The sequence below is a fragment of the Miscanthus floridulus genome, chromosome 2, assembly GCF_019320115.1.
Source record: "Miscanthus floridulus cultivar M001 chromosome 2, ASM1932011v1, whole genome shotgun sequence".
NCBI lineage: Eukaryota > Viridiplantae > Streptophyta > Magnoliopsida > Poales > Poaceae > Miscanthus > Miscanthus floridulus.
Genome location: NC_089581.1, coordinates 98,082,159 through 98,102,738, shown reverse-complemented (window position 1 = coordinate 98,102,738; position 20,580 = coordinate 98,082,159). Strand labels below are relative to the sequence as shown.

General features: G+C 46.1%; 2 protein-coding genes and 1 pseudogene across 2 annotated transcripts; 2 read left to right on the top strand and 1 right to left on the bottom strand.

Moving 5' to 3' along the window:
• The first annotated feature begins 2,326 nt into the window (after window positions 1-2,326).
• LOC136536809 (uncharacterized) lies at window positions 2,327-6,054 on the top strand (annotated as a pseudogene).
• A 250-nt stretch (window positions 6,055-6,304) lies between these two features.
• Window positions 6,305-8,571, top strand: LOC136536808 (uncharacterized). Its single transcript, XM_066528979.1, has 8 exons — window positions 6,305-6,439; window positions 6,529-6,571; window positions 6,690-6,745; window positions 6,836-7,033; window positions 7,116-7,289; window positions 7,364-7,753; window positions 7,833-8,218; window positions 8,304-8,571. The coding sequence occupies exons 1-8, from the start codon at window positions 6,305-6,307 to the stop codon at window positions 8,569-8,571; spliced, it is 1,650 nt and encodes a 549-aa protein (XP_066385076.1).
• Window positions 8,572-9,342: 771 nt separating this feature from the next.
• On the bottom strand, window positions 9,343-12,380 carry LOC136539246 (cysteine-rich receptor-like protein kinase 10). Its single transcript, XM_066531185.1, has 8 exons — window positions 12,277-12,380; window positions 11,277-12,198; window positions 11,015-11,122; window positions 10,694-10,878; window positions 10,375-10,585; window positions 9,980-10,220; window positions 9,736-9,886; window positions 9,343-9,651 (listed from the first exon to the last, which is right to left on the bottom strand). The coding sequence occupies exons 2-8, from the start codon at window positions 12,070-12,072 to the stop codon at window positions 9,343-9,345; spliced, it is 2,001 nt and encodes a 666-aa protein (XP_066387282.1). The 5' UTR covers window positions 12,073-12,198; window positions 12,277-12,380.
• Between the last annotated feature and the right edge of the window lie 8,200 nt (window positions 12,381-20,580).

Below are 20,580 nucleotides of genomic sequence, written 5' to 3'. Positions count from 1 at the left end.
AAGACACTAGGCAAACTTATTTTTTATAGTGTTTGCTTAGTGTTGGGTTATCGACACTCGGCAAAGTTAATTTTCAGTTTATATTGTTTGAGTGTTTTTTTTTATTTTTAAAAAAAAATCATAGTTCAAAAACATTCATATTTGCCCAGTGTTAGATCTAGGACATTAGGCAAATCAGTATAAGACCGGTACTACTTGACCTGGTCGGTACTATCGGTAGAAGACCGGTACTACCGCTAGGCCAAAAACCAGCACAACTGTGAAGACCTGTAGTACCGATGAACTTCCGGTACTACCGTTTAGGCTGGTACTACCGGTAGAGTACCGGTACTACCGGTAAGTCAAAAACTGTCTCAGTTGTGAAGACCTGTAGTACCGATGTACAGCCGGTACTACCGGTCAGGCCGGTACTACCGGTAGACGACCGGTACTACCGGTAGGTCAGTTTTGAGCAAAAACACTGCGTACGAACTATCGGATGTCAGCCGGTACTACCGGTCATACCGGTACTACCGGTCATACCGGTACTACCGGTCAAACAGCGGTAGTACCGCTAGGTCATTTTTCCACTGTTTTGTGAAGACCGGAAGTACCGGTACTTACAACCGGTACTACCGGAGACACTTCGAAGAAACCCAGCAGTGAGGTGTGCCAGGTATTTACTCTATTTTTACAAATAAATTTTGCAGTTGAAATTTTTTTTTGCCTAGTGTTAGATCCTGGACACTAGGCAAAGCAGGATATTCAACACTTAACTTATCCTTTCACCCGAACCCAAACCCCAGGCCCAGAGCACGCGAGCTCTTTCAGCGAAAAAAATTTCGCCCGCCCGCCCGCCGCCGGAAGCCGCCTGCCTGCGCTGCCGGAAGCCGCCCGCCCGCCGCCAGCGTTCGCCCGTCGCCTACCCAGCAGCTAGGGCGCCCCGCCCGCCCTCCATTCCGGCCGCCGCGCCCACCCTCCATTGCTGTCCTCCGCGCGTGGGGGGCCTCGCCCGGCCGGTCCGCCAGGGCGCTGCCGCGCAGCCGCCGGCGCCCCCAGCCCAGCCTGCTCGGTGGAAAGGCTTTGGCCGCCGGGCGGCCCATGGCTAGGCCCCTGCGCAAGGCCCCTGCGCCGTCCCGGGGCCCCCCGCGTAGCCGGTCCGGCAGCAAGGTGCCGCGGCCCCCAGCCCGGCCCCGCTCGCCAAGGAAAGGCACGGCCGCCGGGCGGCCCCTGGCCGGCCCCCAGCGCTGTCCCCTGGCTGGCCCCAGGGAGAAGGTGAGCAGCAGTAGAGAGGGAGGAGGAGGGAATAGAGAGAGGAGGAAAGTGGAGAGAAGAGGAAGCCCATCGATCTGCTCCCGTCCGCCGGTGCCCTGCTTGACATTCCATCCACCGACGTCTTGCTCTGGTGCCCGCCCATAAGCCAGCGCCTTGTTCTGGTGCGCCTCCTGCCGGCCTACAGCCCCATCCGACACCGCGCCGTCTCTTTGATCGACGACTAGCACGCATGAGGTTCGTCGACCACTTTTGTATTCGATACATGGTGTACGAGAAGTAGTGGTACAAATATGCATAGGATGGATAAATGATGATGTTGGCGGTGATTGTGTTAGTACTAGTTGTTGTTGTGTAAGTAGATGTAATTGCTTCCCTTGATATATATGTGTTTAGCGGCCATCGTGCCGTTGGTTCATTGCAGGTTTTGAGAATCTCACCGTACAGGGGAGGTGCTGCCGAAATTTTTAGACGTCTTAATTCATTTTGTTTTTATTTTGCAGGAAAAAGAAGGTGAGAAAGGAGCAGAGGTGACCCCGATTGTCTTCCTCACCGGTGTCAGTCTGCCTGCACCGCGTTGCCTCGCCACTGCACCGACCCTCCACGGCCCCGCTAGCCTGACTCCACCGCCACCTTAGGTATAACCCCTCTTTCCGTATCATGGTTGTAGGTGGCGAAGCCCAGTTAGGCGTCTCCTGTTCGAAATACATACGGTTGGAGGTATGTAAATCTTTGCATATTGATAACCGTATGTGTTTTGAATTGTCCATGTTTTTTTGGACAGCCCACGGTTGCATAGATGGATTAGTTTTCATGGTCTGCTCCTATCTGAGATAGAGTTTTGGTATCACCTCCCTGTTGTTCTCCGGATACACTCTCCTTGTCAGGACATGTATTTGGAGAACAACGGATAGGTGCTGCTGAAATTCATTCTTAGATAGGAGTAGATCATGAAAACTAATCTCATCTACGCATCTGCGGGTGGGATTAGGACCTATCCTCACCTATTAGATGGTAGGAACACTGTGTAGATGCAATTGATGCTTATATTACTCGCTGATACATATGTTAGAGGATGGATGACCGTGAGTGGATGTACACGGGCCATAGAAGCAAGGTTGATTTCACCAAAGAATGGATGTGCAAAACGGATGAGTTCTTGGAGTCAGCTTTTGGCGAGGCTGGTGGCAGACCTATTAAAGCTTTGTGTCCCTGCAGCAAATGTGCAAACAGAAAAAGGCAAAACAAGGTGAATGTGGGTAAACATCTAGTGAATAATGGGTTCACGCCAAACTATACCCGGTGGGTCCACCATGGTGAAGGTCATCGTATGAGAGAGGAGGTAGTGAGACCATGTCTGGAGGGTTTTGATGCTGATGCCGGGGTAGCGGACATGTTAGATAACTTTCACGAAGCACAGTATGTTGAAGGACGTAGGTTGGAGGAGATGGATGCAACAACAAAGGCATTCTACGACATGATGGAGTCAGCACAGAAACCCCTGCATGATAGGACAATGGTTTCTCAACTAGATGCCATTGGACGTGTAATGGGGTTCAAGTCCTAGTTTAGCCTGGGTCGAGAAGCCTACAATGGTATGTTGGCCCTCATTGGCAGCCTACTTCCTGAGGGCCACATTCTACCAAAGAGCATGTACGAGTCTCAAAAAGTGCTTCGTGCGCTTAAAATGTCGTATGACCAGATAGATGCTTGTCCGAAGGGGTGTGTCCTATTTAGGAAAGATCACAAGGATGCAAAATACTGTCCAAAGTGTGAATCCTCTAGGTACCTTGAGGTTGACTCTGGTGATGGCCAGAAGAGGCAGCTTTCTATCCCATTGAAAGTCCTTCGGTACCTTCCGTTCTTACCGAGGATGCAACATCTATATATGACCGAGGAATCCGCGAAACAGATGAGATGGCACAAAGAGGTCAAACGATACAATCCAGACAAGATGGTACATCCCTCCGATGGTAAATCATGGACCCACTTTGATCACATTCATAATGACAAAGCTGAAGAGGCTCGTAATGTACGTGTTGCGCTGGCAACAGATGGGTTCAATCCTTATGGTCAGATGTCTGCTCCGTACACTTGTTGGCCCATCTTCGTTATCCCCCTCAATCTCCCCCCCCCCCGGCGTCCTCCTTCAATGATAGAACATCTTTTTGTCATTGATAATTCCTGGACATCCGGGGAATAACATGGGTGTGTACATGGAGCCTCTTATTGATGAATTGATCCTTGCTTGGGAGGACGGGGTATGGACATACGATTGGGCTACAAAGAGAAACTTCAAAATGCGTGTTTGGTACTAGTACTCCATGCATGACTTCTTGGCATATGGGATATTCAGCGCGTGGTGCATTCATGGGAAGTTCCCATGCCCAGTATGCAAGGTAGCTCTGAGGTTCATTTGGTTGCAGAAGGGTGGCAAGTATTTGTCATTCGACAAACATCGTCAATTCCTCCCTATGGACCATCCTTTTAGACAAGACATAAAGAACTTCACAAAAGGTGTCGTAGAGACAAATCCTCCACCACACATGATGACTAGTGCCGAGGTTCATGCTCAGATAGATGCTCTCGTGGCCAACGAAGGAGGTGGTTTTGTGGGATATGGTGAGCAACATATGTGGACACATAAGTCGGGCTTGACGAGGCTCCCCTATTTTAATGATCTTCTCTTGCCACATACCATTGATGTAATGCACACTAAAAAGAATGTCGCCGAGGCACTTTGGGCTACACTCATGGACATTCCTGATAAGTCCAAAGACAACCCTAAGGCTAGAGTCGACCTGGCAGCATTATGTGATAGACCAAATCAACATATGCGTCCTCCTAGAGGCGGCAAGAAATGGATAAGGCCTAAGGCCAATTTCATCTTGAGCAGAGACCAAAGGAGAAAAGTACTTGAATGGATCCAGAGGTTAATGTTCCCTGATAGATTGCAGCGAATCTGAGGAGGGGAGTGAACTTATCTACTCTGCGAGTCCTAGGGATGAAGAGTCATGACTACCACATATGGATTGAGAGGCTTCTTCCAGCTATGGTTCGAGGCTTTGTCCCTGAGAATGTCTGGCTAGTGTTGGCAGAGTTGAGCTATTTCTTCCGCCAACTGTGTGCCAAGGAGTTATCTCGAACCGTGATTGATGACTTGGAGAGAGCGGCACCTTTGTTACTCTGTAGGTTGGAGAAGATCTTTCCCCCCAGCTTCTTCTTGCCGATGCAGCATTTGATTTTGCACCTCTCGAATGAGGCACGAATGACAAGGCCTGTGCAGTTCCATTGGTGCTATCCAATCAAGAGATGTCTAAAGGTTCTTTGAAAAAAATGTAGAAATAAAGCCAGAATTGAGGCTTCCATTGCAGAGGCATCCATTCTGGAGGAGGTGTCAAACTTCACAACAACATACTACGCTGAAAACCTTCCTAGCATCCATAATCCTCCCCCTCGTTACAATGCTGGGGAAAATGAATCGAACCTCAGCCTTTTTCGAGGGCAACTCGGAAGCGCAAGTGCATCGACCACCAAAGTGTTGCAACCTGAAGAGTGGTGTAGTATCATGCTGTATGTGTTGATCAACCTTGACGAAGTTGAGCCATACTTGGGGTAAGTTCTCAACGAACTTGATTCATAACGTCATCACTCATTGGCCAACCCCTTTTTGTCTCGTTGCTATAGGGAATTTCATCGTCAAACCTAGCATCGACAAAGGGAACCTACCCCTCCGGAATGGGATACCCTTCTTAGACAGGGTGCTAGAAATGGGAGCCCTGACTTCATTTCTTGGTTCAAAAAGAAGGTACCATCCAATTTATCTTGTACTTTCACATTCTAAGTTGCTTGTACATGTGAAATATAAAACAATCTATCTTGCTCGAGCTTGCAGGGCCAAACCGATGCGTCCATGACGGCCGAGTTGAGATAGGTTGCCAATGGCTTTGCTTATAAGGTGAAGTCATTTACCAGTTATGACGTGAATGGATATCGCTTTCGCACATCAAGCTACGAGCAGAGTCAGCCCAATCAAAAAACCACAAGTACTGGAGTTTTTACGGCCGACCAAGATAGGGTCGAGTATTATGGAAGACTTGAAGAAATATATGAACTCAGCTTTCATGGTTGCAGGCCTCTTAATCCTGTTATATTCAAATGCCATTGGTTTGATCCTATAGTAACGAGACGGACTTGGGCTAGTCTTGGGGTAGTTGAAATTCGACAAGATTCCATCTTACCAGGAGACAATGTCTATGTTGTGGCCCAACAGGCCACATAGGTTTATTATCTCCCATACGCATGCCAAGACAAAGAGAATCTTAATGGTTGGGATATTGTGCACAAGGTATCGCCACACGGTAAACTACCTTTGCCAAACGATGAAGATTATACATTTAACCCAAACACATATGATGGAGAATTCTTCCAAGAAGAGGGGTTGGAAGGAAGGTTTGAGATAGACTTAACCGAAGCGATTGGAATGGAAGTAGACAATGAATGGGTTGATGCAGGCAACGCTAGAGATGAGGTGCTAAATAAGAAGGACTTACAAATGCTTGACCGATTATAGTTAGGCCAAGATAATGTTGACAACATCCCCCCTTCGGATAGTGTCGAGTATTTCGACATGATTGATAGTGATGATGAGACTTATGATCCAGCTAATCCCGATCATGAATATTATTTTTAATACATGTAATAATATGTTATTTTGTAATTTTAGTTTGTTCCTTTTGCCTTTATGTAATTATGTTATTTCTAATACAACATTGTTTTTTGTTTTTGATTGCAGGTGATTGATCAAAGATGGCGGGCGGGCGTCAAAATAGGAGGGTTAGCTCGATCTACCAAAGAACACGCCCGGTAGACACCACTACAGATGAGGACCTATCGATGCCGTCACAGAGGAGGAGGAGGAGGAGCAGCACCGGTCGCAGGAGGCGGTCATAGGAGGAGCAGTTGCCGCTGCCACAGGAGGAGGATGAGCAGGTGGAGGAGGAGGAGCGGGTGGAGGACGAGAGGGTGGAGGACGAGCAGGAGGAGGACAAGGATGGGGAGGAGGAGGAGGCAGCAGCGGTTCGGCTTCCTCTGGTACGCCGAGTGTGTACTTGCTAGGTCCTGCGAGCCTCCCTACGTGGCCGATACCTTCTTACAGACGCCCAAAGATTGCACCCGACGGAGAAACGTAAGTAAATTAATATGTTTTCACTACTTCGAATGATATGTTCAAAAATCACACTAGAAGCTAACTATTATTCTTAATAACTTGTGTAGGGGCTAGACGGTTATAGAGTCTACAGGATGTCACACACGCAAGGTCAGTGGCATCCTTGGCCTTCTGGTCAAGGAACACTTCCCTGGCTTGGTCTATTTCACTGGGAGAGAGGAGCCGCCCTACATGTTTGCCCACTATGCCAACACCCCCGATGCTACAGATCTGCTTGGCAGGACATTCCCCAATAAGGCGGAGCGGGTGAAGGCTGAGCTATGGGTAAGTCTTCCTCGCACTACATTGTTCAATACATCGTATTCATTGGACATTTTTTGAAATAATGAATGAATACTTCGTGTGTATATGCAGGATTTCTTCAGACTTCAGGAAGGCTTTGAGGACACGGCGGATGTGGTGCTAATCAAAGCATGTAAAAGACTCATGAAGCAGCTGCATTACGAGGCACGCGTCCAGGCCATCATAACATACCACGGGTCCTACCTTGCAACGAAGGTCACGAAGAAAGAAGCAAGAGATATGGCACTGACCAAGGAAGAGTTCATGAAGGTAAATGTATTCGAACATTAATAATGTAGTGCTAATAGCTTTAATTTAACTTCTTATATGTCATATACTTCATGGCTTGTAGGTGGTTCCGTGCTGGTGCTCCGGGGATCCCCGATGCTGGGAGATGATGGTGGACAAGTGGTTGGACCCCGAATGGATTGCCCAGCACAAAGCTTGTCGGGAGCGCCGTTTGCAGATGATAGGTGTACCACACCATCAAGGCAACCATAGCCTCAACAGATACGCGCAAACTTGGGTACGAGAATCCATTTTTTTATTATAACATTGTATGTTGCATGATTTCTAATCATCTTGCTGTTTTTCTCGCAGTCATCATCGCATGGTGGGCAGCCGGTTACCCAGTTCATGGCATATGCCATGGCCCACAAGGGCAAGGCGAAATCCGACATCTCCTACAACCCGGATGACCCTCCTTTGGCATACAGCAACATGACCGTCCATAGCCGTCTCAGTCAGTATACTGAGATGGCAAGGGCGGTCCATGGGCCAGAGTACGATCCGAGCGCCCATGACTTTGACGGAGAGATTGTCATGAGGGTGGGAGGTGGCAAGAAGCATGAGCGGTATTGGATGGGTGATGGTGTCATCGACACGTCCTCTACTCCCACCCTCTCCCAGATGCGAGCACGGAGCACGAGCGCAAGCCTGGCCATATGTCCATGGCCAACCACTGCTTCGCACCTTGTCAACGAACTCCAGGTAATTTCTGTTTTATTCGTTGCTTATTGATTTTTACATACCTTTGCCTTACTTTAACATTGGGGGTCAAATGTTGTAGGCCCAACTGCTAGAAGAAAGGAGGCTTCGCGAGGAGATGGAAGCGAGGGTGGTGGAAGAGCGGGAGGCCCAACGACAGAGGATAGAGGAGCTGGTGGGGCTCGTGTCCACTCTTGGCGCCGCTATGGGGCGGACCATGCCTGCTAGCCTAGTCTTGCCACTTCCTCAAGCAGCTACTCCTGTGAGTACCAATATATTACTTATTATGTTCCAACCTGACATAGGGCACACTAGAAAAAATATGCAATCTCAAACATACAATATGGTGTTGGTGGTGACGGCGGTTGTTGTTGTGGTGTGGTGGTGGCAGTTGTGGTGTTCGGGTGGTGGTGGTGTTGGTGGCGGTGTATTGATATGTATGTTCTTGACGGTCATCGTGCCGTTTGTTTTCTTGCAGGGTTTGGAAACCTCTCCGTGCAGGGGAGGTTCTGCCGAATTTTTTTATTGACGGTATCCTTTTCATTTTTTTCAGCATCAATCGGGCGTGGCATCGAATCAAATTGGAGGGTCGCCGGCTTCACAGATTGGAGCGTCGCTGGCACCACAGCTTGAGCCAAATCAAGTGGAAGGGTCACCGGCTTCATAGATTGGAGCGTCGCCGGCACCACAGCTTGAGCCGAATCAAGTGGAAGGGTCGCCTGGAGCATCAAACCACGGGCCTCTTCACCCTTGACAATCGTTGTGATCAGCTTGTTGTGAACTTTGTTAAGAAATTTGGTTGTGCACTTATGAACTTGTGAACTTGTGGCACATTTGGACTTTTGGTATGAACATGTGATATATGTGAACATGTGGTTCTTATTTATGATTCATGTGATATATTTGTGGTATTTGAATATGATTTATATTTGTGTCGCAAATGGAATAATAAAAAAAAATCATCTTCTGGTTACTTTGTCTAGTGTCAGGGGTCTGACACTAGACAAAGGGGCCACACGTGGCACACCTGGGAACAGGCTTTGCCTAGTGTCAGAAAACTGACACTAGGCAAAGTAGGCAGTTTGCCTAGTGTCGGAGGCCTGACACTAGGCAGAGCTTGGCATATTTGCGTGTAGGCGGCCTGACACTAGGCAAAGCTTGACATATTTGCCTAGTGTCGGACGCCTGGCACTAGACAAACCTTGCATACTTTGCCGAGTGTCAGACCTCCGACACTAGGCAAAACGTCCGTTACGATTTTCACCGTCAGTGGAATACTTTTGCCGAGTGGTGTCCTTGACACTAGGCAAATACTTTGCCGAGTGTCCGAGGTTTAACACTCGGCAAAGTGCTCTTTGTCTAGTCCGCCTCTGCCGACCCTTGTTTGCCTAGTGTGACACTAGACAAACTGTTTGCCTAGTGTTTCTGGGCCTTTGCCTAGTGCCTGCAGCATTAGACAAATCCCGCGATTCCAGTAGTGAGTAATTTCTTAGTTTAGCCTTTTGTACTTAGACTTATCCATTAAACAAAGGGTATAATTAGTACTACATTGGGACAATACAAAAACACATGATAGCAAGAGGGCAAAAAAATTATCTAGGAGTTGTGACAGATATGGTCATATCATTTATACTACATGACTCAGTAGCAGTAGTGGGTGCCTCCTCATTTCCAACCCTCACATGGAAATATGGTGGCTTCTTAGGTTCAGCGAGGATTGTCGTAGTCTCAGTGCTTAGCATGGAAACCACATCTGCCATGGTTGGTCGATCAGCTGCATTCTCTTGTACACACAACAAAGCAATGTTAATGTACCGCATCATTTCTGAGGACTGGCTCTTGTTTACCAATGATGCATCCACGATATCAATCCACCTCTCCTCATCCCATAATTGCCATGCCTGTTTGTAATTTCATTTGAAATGTAAGTTTGATAGCAAATAAACAAAACCAAATGCATGGTTAAGTTTGTATCTATGACTCACATATCCAATGAGATTGATAAAATCTCCACATTGATCGCTGCCAGAATTCCGTTTTCCACTAAGGATCTCAAGAACAAGAACACCAAAGCTGAAGACATCTGATTTAATCGAGAAGATGCCCTCGGAAGCATACTCCGGAGCCATATAGCCACTAAAAATGGATTTATCATACATGTTAAAATCATTGTATTTTGTTGACTCGTAATATAAATGTGCATAATTATTTTATTTCTTTGAAACTTACTATGTACCAACCACTCTTTGTGTAGTGTTCCGTTCCGTGTTATTTGAGCTGAATATTTTTGCAAGCCCAAAATCTGAAATTTTAGGATTCATTTCACTGTCCAAGAGAATGTTACTTGGCTTAAGATCTCGATGTATGACACGCAACCGGGAGTGCTTATGTAGGTAGAGAAGTCCATGTGCTATTCCTTCAATTATTACTAGAAGTTTGGACCAATCTAGCGTAGCTCTTCTATTTTCATCTGCACATCAATTGAAAATGAGTATTACTTCATATGGAAAGATAATCAAGATGTGTACTTGACCATATTGTCTGACACAAACAACGAGTAAATTTTAGTTAGTCTACTACATTACATAATGTGTAAATTAAACTAGAAATGAAACTGTACGTACCAAATATAAAGAAGTCTAAGCTTTTGTTTGGCAAGTATTCATAGACCAATATCTTCTCTTCTTCTTGAGAGCAGCATCCCAAGAGCCTAACCAGATTCCTGTGTTGGAGTTTGGCTGTGAGTTGGACTTCGTTTTTGAACTCTGTGAAACCTTGCCCTGAATGTGAAGCAAGTCTTTTGACTGCTATCTGCAATCCATCAGCAAACTGACCCTGGGAAGAGGACAAAACATTAAGACGTATTAGCGATGTTTGTAGCAAAAAACGTAGGCTCTTATTTCATCAGCCATATAATGACTGAACTTTCTTGAACTAATTTACCTTGTAGACAGCACCAAAGCCACCTTGTCCAAGTTTGTTTTCTTCTGAAAAATTATCTGTGGCCTCCAGTACCTGTTCAAAGTCGAACACGGAGAACTCTGAATTCTTCCCATCCCAAACTAGTTCTTCCTCTCCATGCAAGTCCTGAGTACGCCTTGATCCTGATTGTAACCTCATTGCTTTGCCTGAACATATATACAGAATTACAGATGAGAATCCCTCTTTCATGCATGTTTACTGTATCTAAATGAACATATACCATTAACTGGAACTAATTTAAACAACATGATTGACCATAATTTCTGCAACTAAGTCCCATACCTCTCCTGTACCTTCTGAACCAAGGGGAGTAGAAGATGAAGCAAAGAAATGCTACTGCCGCTAGAGGAACCACAACTACTGGAATTACCCACAGCTTGCTCGCACGCCCTGATCTCGACATGATAACATGATGATAATTAACTAAGGGACCATGGGTACTTAAATTTGTGTGTGTGTGTATATATATATATATACACATTTAAGTAGGCAGAAATCAGAACCATAAATATCTAGGCAATTAGGCATAGGAACTTTAACTTACTCCTGTGTTTCACCGGGTTCGGGGCTGGCGTTGGCGCCGACGGCCCAAGCTGCAGCATGGGCGTGCTGTCGTAGAACGCATGCGCCTCGTACCTGAAATAACACCGTATGACATGGATCTGTGCTCCCATGCGCAGGGCCATGGTGGAGTTGACCATGTCCAGGAGACGCTGGAGACACGCCAGACAGTCGCCGGCGGACAGGTCCGGCGTGCACTGCGCCAGCGAGTACACCTTGGGAAATATCGCGCCGCTGTCCACGACGCCCGTGGCGAACCGCCTCGGCGCCGTGCTGGCCGCGAGCTGCACCGTCTCCACCACCAGCTCGTGGACGCGGCTGACGACGAGGCGCGTGTCGTCGGCGTCGCCGCCGCCGGCAGTGATGTTGTTGGTGTTCCATCGCGTGAACGGCGTGTCGTCGCCGTTGGCCGCCGTGGTATTGGAGGGCGCGAGGATGTTGTCGCCGGAGTAGACGAGCCTGCAGGTCCCGCCGTAGTAGGCAGCCGAGTAGCACTGCAGCGGCAGCGGCGGTGTCAACTCGTCGAACGTGCTAGCGACGCAGTCGCCGCAGGCGGTGTCGTTGAGGACGTCGCCGCGGCAGAGCGCGAGCGCGTACACGACGTCGGGCGCTTGGCCGAAGGTGGCGGTGGCGAAGTGCAAGGGGGAAGAGGAGGTGCTCTTTGGGAGGGTGGCGGCGACCTGTTTAAGGTTGTCGCAGAAGTCGGCGGCCACCGAGGACGGGTTGTTGAGGTCGCTGAGCAAGAGGAGCAGGACGCCGGCAACGACGTTCATCGTCATGGCTCGGTGCGCGAACCTCACGTGTAGTGCTTCTTGTGTTTCATTCACCAGTCACCTTCCCGGGCAGATAAGTACAGCATGAACAAAACCAGTTCATCCGTGTCCTTGTCACCACATCATCATTGACTACTTATATATGTATAAGAAGAAGAAAAAAACAAGAGAAATCATTCGGTACATTTTTTTTCTCCTTTCTATACTTACCATTGAATCCGTCAATCACGCAACCTAAATTTCAATTTCTTCGATCATCATTCACTTGGTCTTCCCAGGTCCGGCCAGCAACGAATAAAGTAATCCACTCTCCACTAGCCTGATGTTCTTTTAACATCTACTTCTACAGTAACAACCAATTTAGCATTATTCCTTATCCTTAGAGCAACTCCAAGAGACTCTTTTATCCTTACTAATTGTTAGCAATAGAGATTTTGGTGAACAAAAACACCCTCCAACAGCTTCTTTAATTGGTCATCATCCAAATATAGCCATTATCTATTCCGAATTTCTCGTTAGCTAAAAATAGATAGTGAGAATAGCTTTCTAGAGTATGCAGAAGATAAAGAAAAGTTGTTGAAGAGTGAGAAGATATAGAAAGCTATTTTTATACAAATGATTCTTTCAATGATGATTTAGAGAATGGATTTTAGAAAAACTTCTGGAGATGCTCTTAGAGAAATTCTTTCGTTTAGCTATAGGGTGCATCATGCACCGGCTCTTTGTTAACCTGGAAAGACAGTCTCAACCGCCTAACTTTGTTGTCCTCTCCCGAAAAAAAAAATAGAAAAATTCTGTTGTCCTTTCTGATTTCCATCTCAATTACCAGAGGTTAATTAATGTAATAACCATATAATTTTGGTGACCAATAAAGGTATCAGCAATTTCCACAGCCGTCTTTTCTGGAACTCATGAAATTAAATACTCTCTCCGTCTCAAATTATAAGTGCTTACACCAAAATTTAGAAGAAGAATCGTAGGAACTCGAAAGCTCCCAAGATCATGTCGTCAAGGAATCAATTGCGTGCAAATCGGAATCAGCTGATTCGAATGCAACACTGAAATTGACTTTCTTCAAGTAGCGCCAGCAGATAACGACAAAGGCTACTATCGGCGCCGGGTCAAAGCATGTTGCACTCTATAAAAAGGAAAAGATTAGAGTCCAAGTTATCTTAAATTAGGAATATTTTCTCTTAGGCCAAGAAATTGTAATGAGTCATGCTTAAGTAGGATTCATGCGTAGGTTCCGGGTATAAATATTGGACCCCGGCTATTGTAAAGAACACACAATCAATCCAATACAAGTTACTTACTTTTTTCGGCTCCAGCCACCCCTTAGAGTAGGAGTAGAGTAGATCTCGACGAGTTCTTCAGCGAGTACGGCTGCATCGATCCGGTCGACTTCCACTGCTTGTCTATAAGTACCGTCATGGCTTATTGTGGCAGAACCACCCGAAATAGCGTACTTACGAAGGCGCTCATCTTCCATCAGACACGAAGCACCTCGAAAGTAACTACAGCGAGTGGTGTCCGTCGAGCACACCCCAAGGGAGAACCCGAAAGATCCACATTTTTCCCAAGGATCCAATAATGAAAACGAGTTACAACACAAGTCTATCTCATACATTAGAGTTTCTTGAAAAGTACATTATTACAATACCAAATATAGAGTGCGGAATAATAAACAGTGGAATATTAAAAGATAACATCTAGCGATAAGATAACGAGGATTCCGTCTGAGCCCACCAGATGGATCATCCACACAAGGAACTCCTCAAACGTCACCTGCAACAGGGGTAAATAAACCCTGAGTACACAATGTACTCGCAAGACTTATCCGATAGTGGAAATACTTTCCCGACTCCAAGGAATATGCTAAGTTTTATGGTTTGCTGGTTCTCTTTTAGCAAAAAGCAATACTAATAGTGAGTCCTTATTGATACATTATTATCATCAGCCGTATTAAGTTTTCATCTAGTCAATCTATATAAGCCTGTTCTACTTTCAAGCAAGAGTTGAGCAATCAGTTCCATTTCTTCTCCTTTCAACTTTCAGTTCTTACTACGGTGCTAAACCGCAGACAAGCCGTACCGGATAACCCGGCGATTCACGAATCAATGTGCCTAGCTGGGTGCCCCGAAGACACATGCCCCGCTTGTACCCTAGGCACAAGCAGGACTAACCCACCACTCTCCTGTCCCGGGTGTCCAGGTCCCCGTCTAAACTTGGACTCCAAGCCCCCACATCCTGAGTCCCGGACTCAGTGCGGTGCAAGGACCTCCACCACCTCCTCTTCCCATCAGTCGGTCCAGAAAGAGCTGGATCCGCGACAAGAGAGCAGCAAGCCTTCCCTACGCCCATACCCAAGTATGTGCTCAGGACAATAATCTGTGACTTGCCTAGAGTCATATGCAACGACCGGTCTTTAATCGACACAGACAGAGAAAAAGTGTAACCGGGTTATGCCCTGTTGGCCGCAGGACACAACCCCTCACACCCACCAGTACGAAATCCACATCCCTGTTCGGTCACCATTTTCCTTTCCATTATTTCATCATGATATCACAGTTTAAACACCTATTTGCGAGTAACGACAGGTTACTCATGCTACCGACATCCTGAGCATAGCAGCTGCTCGACCTATACTAGTAGGACTCATGGTGGATATATTTATGCATGTAGCTTTCATAAAATGCCTGTAACGTAAATGCATATCATATAAATATATTCAGATCACTTAAAAATAGGGGTTATGTACCAGGGCTTGCCTTGAGCAGGCGCGGTGTCAGCAAAGTCAGTGACGGGTGGCTCCGGAACGTCCTCCTGCACGAGGATCTCCTCGTACTCTTCGATGACTTCGTCGTACTCCTACTCGCCGAAGGTCACGATCAACTCTTAAAATAAGAATACATCTACCAAGCTACTAAGCTAACTCTAATGACTAATACGCAAAGTTACCTATTATTCCCACTAAACAAGTATGAAATATTTCATGTATTATCTTAGCAACTAAAGGCATCCTTATTGTTAATATCAATTTACTATATATATAATAAAACAAGGTGCACTAGCTACCGTGCATCATAAAAGTTTATTCTCTAAATAACCATAACGAGCATTTCAAAATAATAAAGTAATCCTAAAGGTATCACTGAACTATACGAACTAATTACACTAACAGATAGATCATGAATTTAGGAATCTAACAAAATTTATTTCACAATCAATAAATAAATTCAAATGAGCTCTAGAGATGAAGAAAACGATATTATTGGAGGAGGCCAATTAGCTTGATTAACCAACTGATCTATTCGCACCTTTGCGTGTTCTTGGAAAAGGTAGAACACGAAGCGGTGAATCGGATGTGAGATGCTGGTTACTTGATTTGAGAGAAGTGAATGATCAGTGGAGCGAAACAGCTCAATGGCTCGGCATGTCCTTATAAAGGCAAAAGACGCGGGGAGGGAGAAGCTGGCTCGTTGCACGTGGTCACGGTCAGTCATGCTCGTACCGCTACCGTGCTGATAATGGATGCGTGTGGAAATGTGAACAGTGTTTCGTCACCTAACAAGTCAAAGCAGAGCCAGTGCCTTTAGGCTTCTGACAAACGTGTGACACGGCTCAGCTATAGTGTACGAGTATAGTCTAAGTCTTTGGGTCAAGACTAGGGAATGGGCCACGAGAGTGAAGCTGAGTAGATGAGCCATGTCTCCAAGCTAGGACAGAGCCTTTGCTGCAATGCCGTGTTGTGCAGGTTCCTTCAAGTCAGTGATTATCTTTCTCCTGCAGTGGAAAAGAGAGTCTAGTGCCCTAGTCCTTGTCTCCTTGACCAACCGAGGACTTAATTTGCTTTATGACTAGTAGACTTTATAACTCGTAGAACTATCCTGATCTTTTCAGAACATGAACGGCTTTACTCGATCCAATGATTTCAACCATTCACAGGTATGATGTGGATCCGATCACAATATCAGGGCTCATATGTCATCTATGATCATTTAACTAGAAAACTGGTGCATGTGCTTACACTCCTGTACCAAAACAGCGATTCTTAGTGATTCTTCGTGCTACAGCGATTTGATCGAAACAGCAGGAACCGTGTTGTCTATGGGTGAATAGTGTTCCGTGGGGTGAACAGTGCTCCGTCACTGCTACAGTGCTGCGTGTAGAAAGGATCGAAATTTCAGGAACCGTGTTTTCTACTCTGAACAGTGTTCCTATGCTGCTACAGTGTCGACGTGTGGAAAAAGTGTCTGTCCTTCATTTGCAAAACAGCTGAGCAGTGAGCGAGTGAAGTGCTCAGCGGGCTGAGCTTGTGAGTGATATAAATGCGTAGCGTGTGCGATACACTAAGGCAGCGACAGCGCGACGTGCGTTGATAATTTTGCAAGGCGGTTAGCAAGTGAAGTAAAGGCGGGATAATTAGAACAACGAGAGATGACAGTGGCGCGTCGCGAGATTGATGAAGATATAAATCTTGCTAAGTGGTATGCTAATAATTAGTGAATGACAATAATTTATCATTTGACTTTGTGGCTAAAGAGCTCTCACATGGAGAGAGATGACGTGCTGGAAGGACAACTTGGACAAAAAATAAATTAGAGCTCAATTTGAGAATTAGTGCAATAAAATTTAATTTCTCATTTACCACATGCAATAATACATAAACATGATGCTCATGACATGGTTTAATATTTTGATTAAGGCATAACACCGAGGGTGTTACAAATCTACCCCCCTAAAACAAAATATCGACCCGAGATTTCATGTGCCTAGTGTGAGAACAAGGTAGGAAATATATTTTGACATAGCAACTAACTATCAGAACCATTGAGGAGATGGGGGTAATGCTTCAATAGGTAACTCTCTTGTTCCCACGTGGCTTCAACCTCAGAATGATTTTGCCATTATACCTTGTAAAACTTTATCACCCTGTTCCTGGTCACTCTCTCCTTCTCATCCAAAATTTTTATAGGATGCTCCACATAAGACAGATCAGGTTGGAGCAGAAGTCCTTCTATTTCTACAGATTCTTCAGGAACTCGTAGGCATTTCTTCAGTTGCGAGACGTGAAATACATTGTGAACTGCCAAGAGAATTTCAGGGAGTTGGAGACGATAAGCAATAGGACCACACTACTGCAACACCTTGTATGGACCCACATACCGAGGGGCTAACTTGCCATGGACACCAAACTGATGTACCCCTCTCAAAGGAGATACCTTGAGATACACATAATCTCCAGCTGCAAATTCCAAAGGTCTTCTTCGTTTGTCTACGTAAGCCTTCTGTCGACTCTGAGCTGACTTCAAGTGTTCACGAATTATATTTACTTTCTCTCGAGCCTCCTTTATGAAATCCGACCTGAAGTACCCACGGTCTCCTACCTCAACCCAGTTTAGTGGTGTCCTACACTTCTGTCCATATAAAGCTTCAAATGGTGCCATACGGATACTCTCATGATAGCTGTTATTATAAGAAAATTCGGCTAGCTTCAAACACTGATCCCACTTCTCAGGAAAAGAGATGGTACAAGCCCGCAGCATATCCTCGAGCACCTGGTTCACCCTTTCAGTTTGACCATCAGTCTGGGGATGGTATGCTAAGCTTCTGAGAAGACGAGTACCCAAACACTCCTGGAGTTTCTCCCAGAAACGAGAGACAAAAACTGACCCTCTATCAGAGATGATGGTGCGAGGAACTCCATGTAGGGTCACAATCCGATCAAAGTATAACTCCGCATACTTCTTGGCATTATATCTAGTGTCTACCGGAAGGAAGTGGGCAGACTTGGTGAGACGGTCCACAATGACCCAAATAGAATCAAAGCCCGAGGAGGTGCAGGGTAAACCCACAATGAAATCCAGGGAAATATCCTCCCATTTCCAAATAGGAATGGGCAAGGGCTGTAGATATCTAGGAGTACGCATATGATCTGCCTTGACTCTACCACAAGTGTCACTCCGCAATGAACTGTGTGATATCTTGCTTCATGTAAGACCACCAGTACAGTTGGCGTAGATCATGGTACATCTTATTGCTACTAGGGTGGATAGATAGCTTGGAATGATGGGCTTCTTTTAAAATCTTTCTTTTCAGCTCTTCATTGGATGGAACCACCAGCCTATCCTTGTATCTCACAACTCCTAGCTCATCAATGCTAAAATGAGGTCCACGTCCTTTAGCTAGCAACTTCTTGATGTGAGGAATCTCTTCGAGGTCTTCCTTTTGTTCCTGAATAATTTGCTCCAGCAGCTCTAAGGTCAAAGCAATCTGAGCTAGCACCTCTGTGTGGTGAAGTGATAAGGGTATATCCTCAACCTAATGTGACTTACGACTTAAGGCATCAGCTACCACATTGGCTTTTCCTGGATGATAGTGGACTTCCAAATTATAATCCTTGATCAACTCTAACCATCTCCTTTGCCTCATGTTCAACTCAGACTGAGTGAAAATATACTTAAGGCTCTTGTGGTCAGTGAAGATATGCACTTTGTTGCCCAACAAATAATGCCTCCAAATCTTCAGAGAGTGAACTACAGCAGCTAGCTCTAAATCATGGGTAGGGTAGTTCACCTCATGCTTCTTCAGTTGGCGCGAAGCATAAGCTATCACACGCCCCTCTTGCATAAGCACACACCCCAATCCCATCTTCGAGGCATCACAGTAAACATCAAAGGGCCTCTCAATATCAGGTTGAGCCAATACAGGAGCAGTGGTCAGAAAAGTCTTCAGGGACTAAAAAGCTTCTTCATAAGCTGGACCCCAAACAAACTTAGCTTCTTTCTGGAGCAGCTTAGTCATGGGCTGGGCTATCTTGGAGAAATCGGGGATGAAACATCGATAGTATCTAGCTAGCCCAAGGAACTAACGGATCTGGTGCACAGACCTAGGAGACTTTCAATCTAACACATCTTGCACCTTGCTAGGATCTACAGAAATGCCCTCAGGTGTCAACACATGTCCCAAAAACTATACTCGATCTAACCAAAACTCGCACTTGCTGAATTTAGCATACAGCTGGTGCTCTCTAAGTTGAGTCAGGACTATCCGGAGGTGACAGGTATGCTCTTCATCATTCTTGGAGTAGATCAAAATGTCATCAATGAACACTACCACAAACTTATCCAACTCTAGCATGAAGACTGAGTTCATTAGGTACATGAAGAAAGCCGGGGCATTGGTGAGACCGAAAGACATCACTAGGTACTCATACAACCCATACCTAGTAGAGAAAGCTGTCCTTGGTATATCCTGTGGCCTGATCTTGATCTGATGGTAGCCCGATCGGAGATCTATCTTTGAGAACACCTTGGCACCAGCTAACTGATCAAACAAAGTATCTATGCGGGGCAAAGGATACTTGTTCTTAACTATTACCGCATTGAGGGGGCGGTAATCCACACACATCCGCAGAGTACCATCCTTCTTCTTCACGAAAATCGCTGGACAACCCATGGTGAAGAACTTGGGCGGATGAAACCCTTGTCCATCAACTCCTCCAGTTGCTTCTTCATTTCTACCAGTTCTCTCGGAGCCATGTGGTACGGACGCCTGTAGATAGGAGCAGTACCAGGCTCAAGCTCAATGGAGAATTCTATCTCATGGTCCGGTGGCAATCCAGGAAGATCTTCAGGGAAAACATTTGGAAACTCACATACTACTAGAATGGAGGTAAGATCAGGAACGGCTTCAGCACGGGCAGCAATAGGTAAGACCGATTCTGAGGGTATGATGAGAGACATCCTATCCTCAGAAAATGGAAGCCGTAACTCTACACTTCTTCTCTTCATATCCAATACTACCCCATACAACCGCAACCAGTTCATTCCAAGAATAGCATCAATGCCTTGCCCAAGCATTATCATGAACTGTAGACGGTAAGTGTGGGTGGCTAATACCAAACTTATTGTATCCGTGTGGGTATTGATGAACATCTGAGAACCCGCAGTACGAATCTTATAGGCATACGGTATAGCCAATAGTGATAAGTTGTGCCGCTCTACAAACCCCATGCTCATAAAGGAATGCGATGCACCAGAATCAAACAACACCAAAGTTGGATGGGATTCGATGGTAAACATACCAGCCATAACTATCTCCTGCTGCACAGCTTACTGAGCATCCGTGAAGTGCACCTAACCAGATCTGCTAGGCACCTTCCTCTTGATGAAAGTCCTCTTAATCAGCCTAGAATTTGTAGATGGCTGAGACGGCTGAGCTGTCTGCTGCTGAGGACACTCCCTGGCATAGTGGCCATCCTTGCCACACTTGAAACAAGCACCAGGCTTGTTCCCGAATCCCTGACGAGGTGGAACCAGCTGTCCTTGAGTCTGCTGGGGCTGCACCTGCTGCTGAGGTGCCTTGTACTGAGTAGCAGAAGTCTATGATGTCTACTGGGGTGACTGGTATGGAGGCCCACCGGATGGTTGATAGGGCCCCCGCCTAACAATCTACACCTTCTGAGTATGGGGATGGCTGGAGGATCCAGCTACCACCCGCTTCCGCTTCCAA